The sequence below is a fragment of the Dendrobates tinctorius genome, unplaced genomic scaffold (assembly GCF_039654945.1).
Source record: "Dendrobates tinctorius isolate UK_male_01 unplaced genomic scaffold, ASM3965494v1 ptg000157l, whole genome shotgun sequence".
Classification (NCBI taxonomy): domain Eukaryota; kingdom Metazoa; phylum Chordata; class Amphibia; order Anura; family Dendrobatidae; genus Dendrobates; species Dendrobates tinctorius.
This window is the reverse complement of record NW_027361824.1, coordinates 17,935,469-17,948,243: the sequence shown is the minus strand read 5'-3', so window position 1 is coordinate 17,948,243 and position 12,775 is coordinate 17,935,469. Positions and strand designations below refer to the sequence as shown.

At 46.7% G+C, this 12,775-nt stretch overlaps 2 protein-coding genes across 2 annotated transcripts in view; one reads left to right on the top strand and one right to left on the bottom strand.

Moving 5' to 3' along the window:
- Positions 1–12,775, bottom strand: part of AAMDC (adipogenesis associated Mth938 domain containing) — a 284,239-nt gene that overhangs the window by 52,150 nt on the left and 219,314 nt on the right. The gene's annotated exons all lie outside the window — the stretch shown is intronic.
- Positions 1–12,775, top strand: part of RSF1 (remodeling and spacing factor 1) — a 45,193-nt gene that overhangs the window by 24,474 nt on the left and 7,944 nt on the right. The window contains exons 5-7 of the mRNA XM_073548637.1: positions 1,553–1,692; positions 7,442–9,222; positions 11,475–11,675. Of these exons, the coding sequence (XP_073404738.1) occupies positions 1,553–1,692; positions 7,442–9,222; positions 11,475–11,675 (2,122 nt within the window). The remainder of the gene's footprint in view (positions 1–1,552; positions 1,693–7,441; positions 9,223–11,474; positions 11,676–12,775) is intronic.

The window sequence follows — 12,775 nt, the reverse complement described above, 5'->3', positions numbered from 1 at the left end:
GATCAGTAATGTACGTACACAGTGACTGTACCAGCAGAATAGTGAGTGCAGCTCTGGAGTATAATACAGGATATAACTCTGGATCAGTAATGTATGTACACAGCGACTGCACCAGCAGAATAGTGAGTGCAGCTCTGGGGTATAATACAGGATGTAACTCAGGATCAGTAATGTAATGTATGTACACAGCGACTGCACCAGCAGAATAGTGAGTGCAGCTCTGGGGTATAATACAGGATGTAACTCAGGATCAGTAATGTAATGTATGTACACAGTGACTGCACCAACAGAATAGTGAGTGCAGCTCTGGAGTATAATACAGGATGTAACTCAGGATCAGTAATGTAATGTATGTACACCATGACTTCACTAGCAGAATGGTGAGTGCAGCTCTGGAGTATAATACAGGATGTAACTCAGGATCAGTAATGTATGTACACAGTGACTGCACCAGCAGAAGAGTGAGTGCAGCTCTGGGGTATAATACAGGATGTAACTCAGGATCAGTAATGTATGTACACAGTGACTGCACCAGCAGAATAGTGAGTGCAGCTCTGGAGTATAATACAGGATGTAACTCAGGATCAGTAATGTACGTACACAGTGACTGTACCAGCAGAATAGTGAGTGCAGCTCTGGAGTATAATACAGGATATAACTCTGGATCAGTAATGTATGTACACAGCGACTGCACCAGCAGAATAGTGAGTGCAGCTCTGGGGTATAATACAGGATGTAACTCAGGATCAGTAATGTAATGGATGTACACAGTGACTGCACCAGCAGAATAGTGAGTGCAGCTCTGGGGTATAATACAGGATGTAACTCAGGATCAGTAATGTAATGTATGCACACAGTGACTGCACCAGCAGAATAGTGAGTGCAGCTCTGCGTTATAATACAGGATGTAACTCAGGATCAGTAATGTAATGTATGTACACAGTGACTGCACCAGCAGAATAGTGAGTGCAGTTCTGGGGTATAATACAGGATGTAACTCAGGATCAGTAATGTAATGTTATGTACACAGTGACTGCACCAGCAGAATAGTGAGTGCAGCTCTGGAGTATAATACAGGCCATGATTCTGCAGTATGTACTTTGCACTTTATAACATTAACCCCTCATGTTCAGTATCTAAGGCTAGTTTCAGACTAGCGTTTCTGGGCGCAGGGCCGCCGCTAAGCCCCTGCCGCGTGCCCCCTCCTGTCATCTCCTCCTCCGATCGCTGCATGCGATCAGCATACCCTATACTTAGCGTCAGGTGCGCTGGTCTGATTTTGCTGGCGCTGCGCCCAGTGCACAAAAATGCAACACAGCGCGTTTTTGTGCGCTGGGCGCAGCGCCAGCAAAATCAGACCAGCACACGATCAGCGCACCCGACGCTAAGTATAGGGTACGCTGATCGCATGCACAGTCATGCGATTGGAGGAGGAGATGACAGGAGGGGGCGGGGCTTAGCGGCGGCCCTGCGCTGCGCCCAGAAACGCTAATCTGAAACTAGCCTAATAGTGTACCGTACTTTCATCTCTTCTGTTTCTCTTCTCTTGTAGGTCCAGGAACGACTTGGCAGAGATCCTGGAACTTCTGAAAGCACAAATAGATCCCGCGTTACTGAAGAAACCTGAGCCAGAAGAAAATTCATCTCAAAATCCTAATCCAGATGATGATGTTAAAAAAGAGGAGGAAGGGGGTATGTAGTATTGTTACTCGCGGCTCTGTAATAATTTCCCCAGATACTTGGGAGAAATGTTCAGTAATGAGATCATTGATGGCTCTTCTCAAGCTGAAGTTTATTCACTTGTCGAAGATTTGCTACAGGCGATATATGGCAGCCTCCAACAATGAGCGGATCGCAGGGGGTCCTGCCTCTGGAATCTAGGGAATCAGAGCACCAGGGTTCAATACCCCTACAGTGCCTCTACAGGTGAAACGAAGCATTACACTTCCTATTGAAATCAATGCTGAAGGCCCCATAACTGCCATCTTGGTTCTCCTCCGCCAAATGCTGAGCTTCAGAGCAGAACTGTGATTTTGCTATATACTGCAATGCTGTAGTTCTCCAGTATATAATGTAAGGAATCAGATGATCACACGGTAAAGTTCCCTAATGGAGCTGAAAAAAATAAAACGTAAGTTTCAAAAAGTATGAAGATTCAATTCGCCCCCTCTCCCCCAATAAAGATAAACACATTTGGTATCCCCGTGTCTAAAAGTACGTAAAATTATTCGAGCGATATACTAAATGTCAAAAAGCAGATGGCTAGAATCGCCTCTTGGCAGTCACTAACAATATGGTTATGGGTGTGGTTTTTTATTTACAAATATTTTTTATCACTGAAATAAAAAAAAAAATAAAAAAAATCACAAGTTTGGTATCATCATAATCATAGTGACCTGGACGATCTTGTTACCAGGTCGTTTTTACCGTAAAGTGAACGCTACAAAAGCGAAACCCCGAAACAAGAGCTGAATTTTGCTGCATTTGTTTTTATTTCCTTTTTTTTAATTCTGTACAATGTGGGGTAAAATTAATGCGGTTATTCAATACAGCAAGTCGTCCTGCAAAAACACAAGTCCTCTTAACCCCTTCCCACCATGACCAATTTCATCCAAGAGCTACAATTTTTTTTATTTTTCACATGGCTGTTTGGGACTTGTTTCTTTGCGAGACGAGTTGTACTTTTGAATGACCCCTTTCATTTTATCATGTGATGGACTAGAAAAGTGGGGGAAAAGTGCAGCGAAATTCCCCCAAAAAGTGCAAGTCCACATTTATTTTTATTTATGATCATTATATGGTAAAACTGACCTGGCAATAACATTCTCCAAGTCTACATTTATGCCGATACCAAACAAGTATAGTTTTTGTTGTTGTTTTTTTTCTTAAGTAATTAAAAAAATTCAGAAGCTTTGTATTAAAAAAATAAATTGGAAAATGTATATATACCGTATTTTTCGCTTTATAAGACGCTCCGGATTATAAGACACACCCCAAATTTTGATGAGGAAAAATAGGAAAAAAACTTTTTTTTTAATAAAATGGTGGTGCATCCTATAATCCATGCGTCTTATTGCTTACCAGGGGTGGTGATGGAGGAGGCCGGAGTGGGACATTGCTGCTGGGATGAGGGGGTGTTTTGATGTGCAGCGTGCCGCTACCGGTGTCTGATACTGCCGCCGCCCTCTGTCCCCTGATGCTTGCCACCACCGCCATTCTCTGTCCCCCGGTGCCTGCTTGCCACCACCGCTGCACTCTGTCCCCCAGTGCTTGCCACCACTGCCGCGCTCTGTCCCCCGGTTCTTACCGCCACCGCCGCGCTCTCCCCCAGTTCTTACTGCCACCGCCGCTCTCTGTCCCCCGGTTCTTACTGCCACCGCCGCGCTCCTGTCCCCCGGTGTTTGCCGCCATCGCCGCGCTCTGTCCCATTCAGCGTGGGGGGTCTCTGCCGCTCCATGCCTGCTTTCCTGTGTCTTTCTTCCTGGAAAATGGCCGCCGCGCATGCGCAGATGGACATCTCGGCACTGAAATCTCGGGAGATGAGATTTCAGCGCTGAAAGAGGAGACAGGAGCGCGGCGGTGGCGGTAAGAACCAGCAGACAGCGCAGCGGCAGCATCAGCGCACAGAGTACCGCGGCAAGTACCCTCAGCGGCAGCGCAAAGGTATATCCTCTTTGTAAGACGCACCCCCTTTTTCCCCTCAATTTTGGGGGAAAAAAGTGCGTCTTACAAAGCGGAAAATACGTTATATTTATATGTTGCCATTTTCCGTGACATGTAACATTTGACTGTATGAAGGCTTATTCTTTGCGCTCTCAGCTGATGTCTTTATACTATTTTGGAATAGGTGCAACGTTTTGATAGACTCTCATGGATATACAGTGCCTACAAGTAGTATTCAACCCCCTGCAGATTTAGCAGGTTTGATAAGATGCAAATAAGTTAGAGCCTTCAAACTTCACACAAGAGCAGGATTTATTAACAGATGCATAAATCTTACAAACCAAAAAGTTATGTTGCTCAGTTAAATTTTAATAAATTTTAAACATAAAAGTGTGGGTCAATTATTATTCAACCCCTAGGTTTAATATTTTGTGGAATAACCCTTGTTTGCAATTACAGCTAATAATCGTCTATTATAAGACCTGATCAGGCCGGCACAGGTCTCTGGAGTTATCTTGGCCCACTCCTCCATGCAGATCTTTTCCAAGTTATTTAGGTTCTTTGGGTGTCTCATGTGGACTTTAATCTTGAGCTCCTTCCACAAGTTTTCAATTGGGTTAAGGTCAGGAGACTGACTAGGCCACTCCAACACCTTGATTTTTTCCCTCTTGAACCAGGCCTTGGTTTTCTTGGCTGTGTGCTTTGGGTCGTTGTCTTGTTGGAAGATGAAATGACGACCCATCTTAAGATCCTTGATGGAGGAGCGGAGGTTCTTGGCCAAAATCTCCAGGTAGGCCGTGCTATCCATCTTCCCATGGATGCGGACCAGATGGCCAGGCCCCTTGGCTGAGAAACAGCCCCACAGCATGATGCTGCCACCACCATGCTTGACTGTAGGGATGGTATTCTTGGGGTCGTATGCAGTGCCATCCAGTCTCCAAACGTCACGTGTGTGGTTGGCACCAAAGATCTCGATCTTGGTCTCATCAGACCAGAGAACCTTGAACCAGTCTGTCTCAGAGTCCTCCAAGTGATCATGAGCAAACTGTAGACGAGCCTTGACATGACGCTTTGAAAGTAAAGGTACCTTACGGGCTCGTCTGGAACGGAGACCATTGCGGTGGAGTACGTTACTTATGGTATTGACTGAAACCAATGTCCCCACTGCCATGAGATCTTCCCGGAGCGCCTTCCTTGTTGTCCTTGGGTTAGCCTTGACTCTTCGGACAAGCCTGGCCTCGGCACGGGAGGAAACTTTCAAAGGCTGTCCAGGCCGTGGAAGGCTAACAGTAGTTCCATAAGCCTTCCACTTCCGGATGATGCTCCCAACAGTGGAGACAGGTAGGCCCAACTCCTTGGAAAGGGTTTTGTACCCCTTGCCAGCCTTGTGACCCTCCACGATCTTGTCTCTGATGGCCTTGGAATGCTCCTTTGTCTTTCCCATGTTGACCATGTATGAGTGCTGTTCACAAGTTTGGGGAGGGTCTTAAATAGTCAGAAAAGGCTGGAAAAAGAGATAATTAATCCAAACATGTGAAGCTCATTGTTCTTTGTGCCTGAAATACTTCTTAATACTTTAGGGGAACCAAACAGAATTCTGGTGGTTTGAGGGGTTGAATAATAAATGACCCTCTGAATAAACTTTTCACAATTTAAAAAAAAATTAAACAAAGAAATAACATTCTTTTTTGCTGCAGTGTATTTCACACTTCCAGGCTGATCTACAGTCCAAATGTCACAATGCCAAGTTAATTCCGAATGTGTAAACCTGCTAAATCTGCAGGGGGTTGAATACTACTTGTAGACACTGTATATATAGATAGATATATAATCGTTTCAGCCACAGGTGATATATACCATCCCGCGCTCTCCATCCACCGTCCCGCTCTCTCCCTCAGCAGCTCCGCAGCCCCGCTGTCTCTCTCCTCAGCCCAGCCTTCCATCCACCGTCACGCTGTCTCCTTTCACAGTCCCACTCTCCAGTTGCTGTCCCACATTCTCCCTCCGCAGTCCCGCTCTCTCCACCGGCCGTCCCGCTCTTTCCACCGCGAGAGGGCATGGCTTGATACATGCTCACACACACACAATCTCAGATAGATATATATGTGTGTGTGTGTATATATATATATATATATATATATATATATATATAATGTCCACTATTTCATCCTTCTCCGCTAGATTTCTGAAACTTAACATAGACAAAACAGAATTCATCATCTTTCCCCCATCTCATGTGACACCCCCCCCCCAACGAACCTATCCATTAAAGTAAATGGCTGCCCACTCTCCCCAGTCCCACAAGCTCGCTGCCTCGGGGTAATCCTCGACGCTGATCTTTTTTTTTCAAACCACATATCCAAGCCCTTTCCACTTCCTGCCGACTTCAACTCAAAAATATTTCATGAGTCCGTTCATTCCTCAACCAAAAATCTGCAAAAACCCTAGTCCATGCCCTCATCATCTCTCGCCTTGACTACTGCAACCTCCTGCTCTGTGGCCTCCCCTCTAACACTCTCGCACCCCTCTGATCTATTCTAAACTCTGCTGCCCGACTAATCCACCTGTCCCCCCGCTATTCCCCAGCTTCTCCCCTCTGTCAATCCCTTCACTGGCTCCCCATTGCCCAGAGACTCCAGTACAAAACCCTAACCATGACATATAAAGCTATCCACAACCTGTCTCCTCCATACATCTGTGACCTCGTCTCCCGGTATTTTCCTGCACGCAACCTCCGATCCTCACAAGATCTCCTTCTCTACTCCCTTCTTATCTCCTCTTCCCACAATCGCATACAAGATTTCTCCCACGCATCCCCCATACTCTGGAACTCTCTACCACAACATATCAGACTCTCACCTACCATCGAAACCTTCAAAAAGAACCTGAAGACCTACCTCTTCCGACAAGCCTGCAACCTGCAGTAACCACCGATCCACCAAACCGCTGCACGACCAGCTCTGCCCTCGCCTACTGTATCCTCACCCATCCCTTGTAGATTGTGAGCCTTTGCGGGCAGGGTCCTCTCTCCTCCTGTACCAGTTATGACTTGTATTGCTTAACATTATTGTACTTGTTTTTATGTATACCCCTCCTCACATGTAAAGCGCCATGGAATAAATGGCGCTATAACAATAAATGATAATAATAAAATATATATATATATATATAATCAAACCCCAAAAAAGGCTAAATACATGAAAGCTCATCCAAAAGAGTACAACAAAAATCCAGAAAAGAAAAAAGGACCTGGGAGCAATAAATAAAACATGTAAATTTGATTGTTTACAAAACTTGAATAAAAAGTAATATATAACAATATGAAAAAGGGAATCGGCGACACCTAGATGCCGCACTCAGACTAGGTTTAGTATGTAAAAGGCAAATTAATTAATGAAATCCATGTATCACATATGTTCAAAATATAAACAACTGGCCATAAAAGGACGAAATATGGAGATGTAAATAAACGATAGCCGCCAGGCAGAAAGTATATAAATAATTCAGTAAGCAGATATCTCTCAATTATAAGATAAAAAGTGCAATATAAGTGGTCAAAAACACAGACCTACAAATAGTAATGCATAAGAGAAGATATAGCCTGACAGCAAAAAATAGCATTCAATAATACTGGCCATAGGAATATATGGAGGTAAGTAAAGTGCATATAGTGCCAGAGACGAACCTTGCTGAGATGTGGACAGGAGGACCCCAACGCGCGTTTCGTTTCTTTGCTTCTCCCTATCAATTCTTAATTTTTTTTCTTTGTGGCTTTTAGAGAAATCTTTGGAGAATGATGAAACGAAAGAGGAGAAGCCGGACGTGGTAAATAAGAAAGCAAGTGACTCTCCGACCGAAAACGGCCGTAGTTGCAAAACAGTGGGTGAAACACCTCTAAAAACCAGCAGCGAAATAAAGACCGAACCTTCATCAGATACCGAGGAAGGGAAACCAACCGCCAAAGAGAGAGACTCCTTCAAGGAGAACATAAAACCCGTAAAAGCCGAGAGTAAGGCGGAAAAAACTGATCTGAAAGACTTAAAGGAATCAAAAGGGAGCTCCGAAAAGACCCCGTCACCCCAAGACCCGGAGCGTGCCGAGGTTTCAGTCATCGTCAAGCGTGCGGAAGAACACGTGGAAAAACCTGTGGAGGATACGGAGAAAATGAAGAATGACCAACAGGCTAAGATACCGTTGAAGAAACGGGAACTGAAACTCACCGATGATTTCGATAGCCCTGTTAAAGCGGCGATCTGCAAGTCAAAAACCCCCACAAAAGAACTGCTTCAAAAAGAGGAGGGGAAGCCGGAAGACGACGGTACGAAAGCTGCTGCTGATGGGAAGCAACTGGTCAACGGAGAGGTGAATAGTGATAAAGAGCATAAAACGAAGGGCGACCAGGTGGAGGACGGCGCCGCTGCTTCGAGAGAGTCCGTTATCGAGTGCTCAAAGGATGAAAACGGTATTGCAAACGAGAAGCGAAATTCAAGTGTTATTAAAAGTTTACAAGAACTTAAGGAGAACGGCAAAACTAAAATGGTAGATGGACTGGAGAAAGGTATGACGGACGTCAGCAATGACCAAACTACGCCCTCTGTGCAAGAATCATCAAAAGCTGCTTCTGTAGTAGACACTGCTGAAGAAGACTCGAGCAAAGGCACCACGGTATCGAAAGTCGATGATGGGAAAGTGGGTGCTGTGAAAGAAAAGATGCCCCCGAAGGAGAAAGAGTCCACAAAGGATGCAGAGACCATCAAAGAGTCTGATGAGTCAGCCAAAGAAGTCCTGCCATGTCAGGAAGGGTCACAGACGGCAGATCAAGGTGTTACGGATACAAAGGGTGAAGATCTCAAGGATGACGACGGCAGAGAGTGTGAATCAAAGGTGAAAGATGGAAAAAATAAGGTCACGAAAGTAAAATTGTCAGTAGCCAAAAAATCTTCCTCCAGGAATGCTGCAGCTAGGAAAGGGAAGCCCAGCGAAAATCCAGAGAAACCAGACAATGACGTTAAGGAGAAGCCGGCGTCTACTGAGAAAGCAGAGACTGATAAGAAGGAGCTGGTAAAGGAGAAGAAAACATTCACTTTAAGGAGCAAGAGTAGGTTGATCGAGAGAAAGGCTCCGCAGTCCAAAGATGTGCAAGATGAAAAAGTTGAGGAGGCTGCGGATCAGGAGAAAGTTCCCGAGAAGCCATCGCTGACCTTCATAAGTAAAAATAAGCAAGAGGCGGCTATAGAAGATGAGAACAGCGGCTCGGAGGGTAAGGAGATGACGTCGGAAAGGCAAAAGGATGGCTTAAAACTAACTATCCGCATCTCCAACAAAAAAAGGCCAGAGCTGCCCGTGGAAGACGCGGAGGATGTCGACGCAGAGGAGAACATTGGACGGAGGCTAAGGCGGTCTCCTCGGATCTCCCGACCGTCTGTGAAGATCTCGGAAGTTAAACCCCGCAAACCTGAGAAGAAACAGAGCGATGATGAAGAATCGCCTGCTCGTGTGAAACCAGAAATGGAGGAAGAGAAAAAATCTGAGAGAGAGTCAAGCCAGAAAACAAAAAGGGTGAGTTACCCGGGGGAAACTGCAGGAATATATTCACTCTTGCAATCTTTTATAATCCAACATAAAAGCAACTTTTTCTGTAAAAGAAAAATGGTAAATCCTATCTGTTTGTTTATACAGCTCGTATGCAAGAAATGGCCCAATACTGTGGGGTCAGACTACACTGGGTGCGCTTGTAGTCTGTCACTATGGAAATGCAAGGCTGCATAGGAGCTTATACGCAATATTATTAGATTTCAATCCAGAGATGACAAAAGTTGCTTCAAGCTGTTAAAATTGATTCTCTGAAACAAAAATTTTGGCAAAAGAAGAAATGACAGGCCTAAAGCTACTAGGTGCACGTCCCCATGACAACACTGCCGGCCTGTGGATAACGGTAGGAATGAGGTCCACACAAACGTTTACACCTAAGCTTGCTCAACTAGTGTCAGTGTTCTGTCCTCACTAATTGAAGCAGACTTCATGTAGCTTATACAGGCAGCTAAACCGCTATACCGGGGTCCAATAAGGAGACTGTAGGTTGAATCTGTATTTTATTGAACGTGGTGGTATATTGATGCGGTGAAACTACAAATAAAACATATACTGTATTTTTCGGACCATAAGATGCACTTTTTTCCCCCAAAATTTTGGGGGAAAGTGGGGGGTGCATCTTATGGTCGCAATATACTAACCTCTGATCATGGCTGGTGCGGGTGCCGCGGGGCTCTGTAGTGGGGTGGTGGCAGCGGGCTGTGCTGCGGTGTAGGGGTAGCGGCTCTCTGTGCTCCGGTGCAGGGGCGACGGCTCCACCGGCATTTCCACCAAGCCCGGAGGCCCCCGCACATCCCTTGCTGGCCGCCGCCATGTTGCGGTGGCCTCCGGGAACATGGACGCCGGGAAGATGGCCGCCGGTCCGGGGATGGCGCATGCGCAGGTTCAGATCTCATCCCGAGAGCTCGGGGGACGAGATCTCGTTGCCGAGATTTGAATCTCGTCCCTCGAGATCTCGGGACGAGATCTGAACCTGCTCATGCGCCGTCCCCGGACCGGCGGCCATCTTCCCGGCGTCCATGTTCTCGGAGGCCAGCGCAACATGGCGGCAGCCAGCAAGGGATGTGCGGGGGCCTCCGGGCTTGGAGGAAATGCCGGCGGAGCCGCCGCCCCTGCACCGGAGCACAGAGAGTCGCCCAGCTGCCCCAGCACGAGCCCAGCTGCCCCAGCACGAGCCCAGCTGCCCCAGCACGAGCCCAGCTGCCCCAGCACAGCCCACCTGCCCCAGTATAGCCCAGCTGCTCCAGCACAACCAACCTGCCCCAGCACAGAGCCGCCACCGCACGAGCCTGGACCACTGAATGACCCCTATGACCACTCCTCCACCTGTGCCGGATCCCTTCCCAGGTAAGCTGAATTCGGACTGTAAGACAGACCCCCATTTGACACATTATTTTTTTCCCTATTTTCCTTCTAAAAATTGGGGTGCGTCTTATGGTCTGGTGCGTCTTATAGTCCGAAAAATACGGTACATACACTGAGTCAATACAGGGTACATCAGGGATACATATCATGCATAACACATTAAGAATCAACATCTGCACTACTAGCTGAGGAGGGGGAAACTAACTGAGGAGGCTGATCTGAGACAGGAATTACACAGGAAGCACTTCTGCTTACCAGCGATGCTGTCACAAGGGGAGAATAGAAATGAGATGTTTCCAGGATTCAGGCTGAGAGAAAATGGAGAACTGGAGGGAAAATGGGGGCTGGACTAACCATCATCCTTTGCAAAACTTACCAGGGTGCCTTGCAAACCTTCCCAGAATACATTGTAAACGGAGGGAAAATTGAAGCAAAAATGAAAGTAAAATAGAATAACACTGCGGTTATGACTCTGGCCACTAGATGGAGCCAGAAACAATGAAGACAATATAATCTATAGAAAACTGAACATCCTATATATTCTCAATACATCATTGGAAATATCAAAGGTTGTGAATTAGATGTCGGAGACAGAACAGTCAGGTTTGTGTTACTATTGATATGGATGGTGTTTTTGGAGACCCTATAACAAAGCTGAGGGGTCTGATGACAGCACAGGTACGGTTGTCATAAGGATCCAGACTTAAACTGGAAAAAACGCCATCCATACATGACTTTCTAAACTTTGGTTATGGGCGTCTCGTATCGAGGGCTGTGAAGCAAAGTCCTACCCGGACCGAGGTTGAAAGCTTTAGCCTCTGCATTCTCCTTTAATTTTACCCATCTCTTCACAGAAACCCAGACCAGGGCGAAGGACACGCTGGACCCTCTGCCGATCCCGGCGCAAACGTAAATCCTCCACCGAGGAGGAAACAGAGGAGTCTGATAGCGAGGAAGATTCGGAGGAGGGGTCAGAAGATGAGAAGGAGAATGGCGCTCCAGGGGAGGACGATGAACCATGTAAGAAATGTGGCCTTCCCAACCACCCCGAGCTGGTAAGTGTCGATCCTTCCACATATGGCCTACTCGGACATCATGGGGGTGACTGTGGGGAATAGGTTTCATTCAGATTTTCAGCCATTTTTGGACCATGTGGCATCCGGTTTTCCCTTGTGCAAGAAAAAAATTCTTTAACCATATAAAAATAAAAAAAAAAAAAATACAAAAAAAACTGGACAGATCTCTCAGATTACACACAGATGGGATCTGGGATGGCTCTCTCGGATTACACACGGGTGGGATGTGGGATGGCTCTCTTGGATTACACACTAATGAGATCCGGGACGGGTCTCTCGGATTACACACGGATGGGATTCGGGACTGCTGTCTCGGATTACACACTAATAGAATCTGTGAGTGCTCTCTCAGATTACACACGGGTGGGATCCGGGACTGCTCTCTTGGATTACACACGAATGGGATCCGGGACAGCTCTCTCGGATTACACACGGGATCTGGGACTGCTCTCTCGGATTACACACGGGATCCGGGACTGCTCTCTCGGATTATTAACGGATGGGATCTGGGACTGCTCTTGGATTACACACGGATGGGATCCTGGACTGCTCTCTCGGATTATTAACGGATGGGATCTGGGACTGCTCTATCGGATTACACATGGGATCCGGGACTGCTCTCTCGGATTATTAACGGATGGGATCTGGGACTGCTTTCGGGTTACACACGGGATCTGGGACTGTTCTCTCGGATTACACACGGGATCCGGGACTGCTCTCTCGGATTACACACGGGATCCGGGACTGCTCTCTCGGATTACACACGGGATCCGGGACTGCTCTCTCGGATTATTAACGGATGGGATCTGGGACTGCTCTCTCGGGTTACACACGGGATCTGGGACTGCTCTCTCGGATTACACACGGGTTCTGGGACTGCTCTCTCGGATTACACACGGGATCTGGGACTGCTCTCGGATTACACATGGGATCCGGGACTGCTCTCTTGGATTATTAACGGATGGGATCTGGGACTGCTCTCTCAGATTACACACGGATGGGATCCTGGACTGCTCTCGGATTATTAACGGATGGGATCCGGGACTGCTCTCTTGGATTACACACGAATGGGATCCTGG